At 44.0% G+C, this 6,436-nt stretch overlaps 2 protein-coding genes across 7 annotated transcripts in view; one reads left to right on the plus strand and one right to left on the minus strand.

Annotated features, from left to right (window-relative positions):
- The window catches only part of LOC122533110 (ankyrin repeat domain-containing protein SOWAHB), a 134,263-nt gene extending 131,985 nt beyond the window's left edge, over positions 1-2,278 (minus strand). For all 6 annotated transcript variants that reach the window (XR_006307647.1, XM_043662503.1, XM_043662502.1 and 3 more), the window contains exons 1-4: positions 2,239-2,278; positions 1,842-2,021; positions 1,607-1,668; positions 910-1,302 (exon numbers count right to left, since the gene is read on the minus strand). Coding sequence is in view for 5 of the 6 variants with exons in the window: in XM_043662503.1 (XP_043518438.1) it covers positions 910-1,302; positions 1,607-1,668; positions 1,842-2,021; positions 2,239-2,263 (660 nt within the window). In the remaining variant the exon portion in view is untranslated. The remainder of the gene's footprint in view (positions 1-909; positions 1,303-1,606; positions 1,669-1,841; positions 2,022-2,238) is intronic.
- Positions 2,279-2,350: 72 nt separating this feature from the next.
- LOC122533131 overlaps positions 2,351-6,436 on the plus strand; it is a 7,073-nt gene continuing 2,987 nt past the window's right edge. Inside the window, exon 1 of the mRNA XM_043662535.1 lies at positions 2,351-2,434. Coding sequence (XP_043518470.1) covers positions 2,351-2,434 — 84 coding nt within the window. The remainder of the gene's footprint in view (positions 2,435-6,436) is intronic.

Raw genomic sequence — 6,436 nt, forward strand, 5'->3', positions numbered from 1 at the left:
AAGCACGCAGTCACACGTTTGTATACATCAGGTCACACGATTCTTAGAATCCGTGTTTCCAATAACTTCACTGGCAGAAGAAATTGAACTGTGTATTTACACATTTGCTATATAGCATTGTAGAGTACGGTAGCCGGGTTCTCGAAATTTTCGGGAATCTCGACTTTTTCGGGAATCTCGAAATTTTTAGGAACCCGACCCGACCTGACTCGATTTCTTCCCGATATTTTCAAGTTCTCGCACATCCCTAATGCCATATTATCATGCTACGATACTAATTAAAGCGACACACAATACAGTATCTAAGCATGCCAAATGGCTACGAAAACGACGAAACAGAATTGGGGGAAAATCGACCAATGTCGATGTGCAAGGATGTTAAGCCTTCGATATAGGATGAGGAACACCACTGCTGTGTATGCTGCTATCATAGTGTATAAGTGACATTTACTGTAGCCATGAACACCTTTCCACATAACCAAACTATGTACACGCAACACTATTACTCAATAATACCAAAATTATCTAGCCTCAGTAATTACCCGATAAAGCGAAAACGTGTTCAACCATTTTATCGTTTGCACACTTATTTACATATACGACCACAACCAGAATACTACGAACGACATACTGCAAGATAGTGTGCGTGAAACGTACGAGAAACGTAAACTTTTATCAAATATACTTATACACTCTGACAAGTTATAACTGCTGAGTTACCTACAAATATATGCATATTATAATTATAATTACAATAGAATATGAAAAAATTAAAGTTAATTAAATCAATTAACAAGTTAATTAAATTTGACTTAACGATGCCTCCCTTCTGTCATAATATATATAATGTGAACAAAATTTTACGTTTCTCCCTTTTGCATTTATTTGTACAAAGAGCAAAGGACAAACCTTGATAACAGCCTCTGATCCTCCTCTATTCCTGTCCACGTTCTCCTTATTCTCGATCTTGATCTTATCTTGACTTTTACGTCGTGGCGGCACAGGAGGTGACGACGTTGAAAATCCGGTCTCGACACGGTCAGCGTCATTTATCCGTGCATTTATAGTGGCCTCTTCGCGGGAAAAATTCAAACACGGCTCCTCGCGGCGTGTGCTTGCGTTATTTGCCGGTGGACTGAGGGGTGCGGGAGGTGGTGGTCGGTAAGGTGGCGGAACTCGTAAAGGAGAGACCAAAGGGGTAGCTACGTCGGGAGTGCCAATGGGTGACGAGATTTGATCAGGTGTCGTCAGTTCCAAAGAATTTTGACGATACTTCTTCTTCAGAACCAAATATTTTTCACCCTGCACGAACAATTTCCATTACGGTGCATGAACAAACGCAAGTACATACTGCGTTTTGCGAATTTAACATTTAACGATGTTCGAATCAATGCTGGCTTTCCCACATTTTTAATAGGGCGCAAATAAAAAGAATATGACACGCGATATTTGATAAAATACGAAGAAAAAGAAAAAATGTTTTCTAGATAGTCTTATCGTTTCTATCAGTCGCGCGAGGCATTGGAAAAACCGGCAACGTCGCAAAACGCGCAACAAGTCGCTGCTGTCAAGGCGGAAGGAAATTGCTACTTGATGACGTACATACCTCTTCGTTCTTTATGGTAGCCAGGGTGTTTACATACTCCTTGAACCGATTTCGTGCCTCGGCTGCAACGTAAATTTGCACACTATTCACTGGCTGTCGTTAAATCTGACGCCCGGTGTGACGAGTATTAACGTCTGCCCGTGTTTACACGCCGTACACCGTGCAAAATTCAGGTCACACCTTGCGAAAACGAGACAGCCATTCGACTGCGTCGAGCATCGGATTTTCAACGTACCTCGTGTTTCCGGGTCCGTTAGGAATTTCTTAAAGTGCTTCACCACGTCGTGATTGCGAGCAGTGCCACCGTTTTCCAATAAATATTTGCGAATCTCCTCGAGAGACAGTTCACTGGGCGTCGCCATCTTGTCACTACTGGCCAGCGCAGCAGCGCCGCCGTTTCCACTGTTTCGTCGCACTGTCGATAAAAACGACCACTGTGTCGGTACGCGTAATGAATTCAGAGCGTTCTAAAATTAAACCGCGTTCGTGACATTTTTTTGATGCGTTTGGTCGCATTGTGCTCATCTATGTACGCATAGTTTCTTATTGAATTACGTAGACAAAGGACGATTTAGCACGAGGATATTTATTTTCTTATTTTTGGATATTCATGCTAGTTTTTTCATACTGACCTCTACCGTGTTTCAACGCGACCATTGTTGTTGTCAATCAGTTGCTGATTCAAAGGTCTATGTGTGTGCTAAAGAAACAATCAGCTTCCTTCCTAATTTTAACCTTATCCAAATGAGTTCGCAGGTAGCAAGCTATGAGTTCAAGAATGGAAGTCCAATCAAGAGTTCAATCGAGGGTCCATACGCCACGTTACAAGTCAGAGTGCACAAAAGACGTGTCAAAGGTCACAATGAGCAGTTGAGAAATTTACGTGCCCTCCCATATCGGTAACAGTCTACTCTTACGAGTATTTCCGACCACGCTACACTAACTAGGAGCCTAGGACAAAACGACCGCATGCATAATTTTTTTTAAATTCAATATAGCTGACTAGATGTGCGCTTAGTAGGTTAGGTAGTGTACATGGTAGTATTGCAAAGACCTTTCGTCGTATTGTGCGTCATCGGAGCAAGTGAACGATGTCTAATTGCTACTTGAAAATGCAAATAAAAATTACGTATGCGTGAAAATGTATACACGAGGGCAGCATGTAATTTCTTTCTTTAATAATGTACTAACGAGCTGTAATCACATTGCGCCGCAAAAAAAATTGTTAACATCATTATAACGAGTGCAATCATTGCTCCTCATGCCTAACACATAATGGCAGTCAATTTAATTGTATTATAATTGTGTAGGACGCGATGGAATACGTAGCGCGCGATACAACTGCTAGCTCGCATCCCACGTCGCGGTACACGTAAAAAAAAAAAAAAAAAAGCAACGGCCACGCGAAAGCCAATTTTTCACTTCGGAGTCAAATGTATTAACCATCGATGGAACTAGATATTTGATTCTATCCGCGCAAATAGACGATTCGTAAAACCTTTTAGCAGTCCGACGTGTTATATTCCATCGATGCAAACATCCCGCCCGACGAGCCCGTCGCACAAACTAATGCGAATAACCGTGCACCAGCCAGATAGAGATTTAAACACCGCGATCTAAGTGCCAGTATATGCATCGACAACGGCCAATAAAGCGATTGATTTTAATTTTTATTACGTTATCTGATGTGTTTACAAGTTCGAATCAAATCGACCACCATTTATATTGTAACTACATACGTATGTGAAACGTAGAGCTCGGAACTCGCGCAGTAATTCACGTTAACTAGACGATACAGTAAATGCTGCTACATTTAAAACGAAAAGCATCGCAAGCAACCCAAGGGTACCGTTAACATCAGTACCTTACGCCCCAAGGTTATCGTACGTGTAAATTAAAATTATACGTTCTCGATTCCACGTCCATTATTCGACATAAAAGGAACACGCACTCTGGCGTTTTGTTGTAACGAGATATTAAAAAAGATAGGCGACGATACAATCTTATTCTTACAGAGTTAATTTATAACAAGATCGTATAGTCAAACGTCTTAATGGTGTTGATATAATCATCATGGTTCGTACGATGCCTGTCTATAAGAGACAAAGAAGAAAGTCTTGACGATTTGCATAATTCGTATAGTCTTGAACAAGATTATCCAGATAATCGCGAAGTTATAATGAGAACAGATTCTTCACAGCAATGTTTTGTAATGAAGAAAATGGCCTTGCTAATCACCCGCCGTGTGTAAAAATATACACCAGGTATGGGAGGCGAAGGGAGAACGCGAGAAGGGACGAGTATATACGTGCGGCACGCATATGCGTGTCCACGGACAGGAAGCATCGTGGTGCCTTTATAATTAAACCCCTTTTATCGACGATATTCTAATGAAACGGCGAGTAATGATTGAGCTCGACCCGCATAAAACTCCGTAACGGTCAAACGATTCCGCGAGCTAAATAATTCTTCAAGTATTGTTAATGGCCGCTATCGTCCCACCGAAACGGCTGATAGCGTTGTTAAACGCGAGCATGAACGCGCATTAAGCGTATTTTGTAACGCCATTTACAAGGATCGTCACGATCAGAGATCGGCTCGATTAAAATAATTACAAGCGCGAGGAAACGGATTTGTGTGTCTCTGGAGAGAAAAGGGAAAAGGAAAAGGAAAAAAATGGTTTGCAACGCGAAATAACAGTATCAGCCATCTCCAGGAGATGAGATGGTAATCTTTTGACCGCGGTAGCCGGCACGCTGCTGCGTGTTCTTTGATACAATTCTAAGCCCGGCAGGATTGATGCACGAGATTGGCCGTGGTATTTCCGCGAACAAAATGTGTGCACCAAGAGGTCGTCCGGGGGCGAAGCGGTTGCAGCAAGAAGAACGAGCGGCCAAGAACGAGGACAAAGGAATCGCGTCGACGCCCCGTGGCCCCGTAGGTGCATCCACGATATCATCTACCCATGTTCCCCTGCGTTATGCTTATGCTCGTGCATACGTAAAAGATGCGCGATCCTGCAGCCGCTGCAGCGCTTTATCCGCCCGGTGCAAACTGCAAAAGAGTTCGTGTGATCTACCGCCCAGTGATATGTCGCCGCTGGGATTCCGACGAGAATCGCAAGCTTCTTTTCTTCCCTCCCTCGCCCTCCTCTACAGTTCTCTCGACCCGTTTGTTCTCGCGCCATTTTAATTAATTCCTCGACAATGCAACAGGGGAATGCTTTTTTATTGTACACGTTTATCCGAGCGTGTACAAGAATTCATTATGTAATGTATGGTTTCCGCCAACCTCCTTTACTTTCGTCCAATGCGAAACGTTACTTTGGACGCACGCTCGCTTCTTTGTAACCGTGAATCCTGCTCGTATATAACGCGTGCATTTCATTAATGTCAAACATTTCGAGGACGAGTTCGTTCGGACGACGGGGCGCGTTTCTATTCGAAAAATCCTCAACAACTCTCCTCGAAGCGAGGACAACTAAATGACAATAAAAACTAGTCTATCACTGGCCATTGTAACTACTTTCTACAACCTCACACCATTCATGAACACCACACGCCCTGTACCTTTCGGTTTCCTTGAAACGAAACGAAATCGCCAAGCAGATCGACGTGTTGTGTTCGCATAATCGACACCACTCGCGGAGGTACAACCGCGATAAAGCGGCTGCGTTTTCCTCTTTTAGCTTCTTTTTCAAATGGAATCTTCTTCCTGTTGTGGTTTACCGGAATGTGTGTATTTTGCAGCGGAGAGAACGGAATCGCGGGACGAGAGCATCAGCGCCGGTACGCTGGTTTTTTTTTTTGCCAAAGAATCGCCGAGTGAACGTGGCGAGTTACTCGCGTGTATACACGCACGAGCGAATGAATAAACGCGAAAGGAGGAGGCGCAAATGCGCTCGCGTCGCATCTTCGCTGGCAAAAAAAAAAAAAAAAAAAAACGGCATCTACATCATACTGTCCTCTCCACGGATGGCAAGCAACGACCGATGTGTAACAGTGAATTCGACCTGAACCCGATGACAGACTTCGCGCTCTCTATCGTTTTTGCCATATAAAGGGTCGCAATGGCATCGCGTATCCGACAGCCAGCGACTTATATATTCGTCCATAATTGGAGTGACTGCACTCATTCGGATTGGCCGCGATATAAAGCATCCCGTATAAAGAGCGTACTTTAGCAAGTTTCTTGCGCGGTTTTTAGTGGCCATACCTTTGGTGGTCTCGTTAGAAGGACAGTGGGAGGTCCGCGGGAAAAACGGCAATAACGAACAACAAAGCGAGAGCGCGTATCTAGTCGAAGTCGTCGTTTCGATCCTCTAAAAACCGTGTTTCGTGATGGCAAAAAAGAGACGAAGCCGGTGATCGAACGTCACGTCCGTCCAGATCGATTCCGCGCAATTATTACGATATTATACGCTGCATTATACATTAAGGCCCGGTCAATCAGTTCTGAAACAGTTATCGCGATTAATGTACAGAGGTAACGAGCCGGTAACTCCGCGTTCGAGGAATAAATTTTCGTTTCCGGAGCCACGAAACAGACGCGTCGCCACGCTGAAGACACAGTATATAATGCATCGAGCTTCCTTTCGATCGCTACGTACAGCACGCGGCGCGCAGCCAACGTAAAACATTTCGTTGAACAGAGTTATGGGCTCTAATGAGTCGAGGGGTTAAAGCGCGAGTCTCGATCCCCACGGCAAAAGAAGAGAGCTAAAACCCTATCGGACCGTTCAATCTATCCTGACTACCGTTTACCACGGCATCGTTTAAAGTGGCCACAGGTGCTCGCCCGTATATACGCTCGTTCCACGTACCAAAAAAA

Source organism: Frieseomelitta varia, unplaced genomic scaffold (genome assembly GCF_011392965.1).
Source record: "Frieseomelitta varia isolate USP_RPSP 00005682 unplaced genomic scaffold, Fvar_1.2 scaffold_495, whole genome shotgun sequence".
In the NCBI taxonomy this organism is placed as follows: domain Eukaryota; kingdom Metazoa; phylum Arthropoda; class Insecta; order Hymenoptera; family Apidae; genus Frieseomelitta; species Frieseomelitta varia.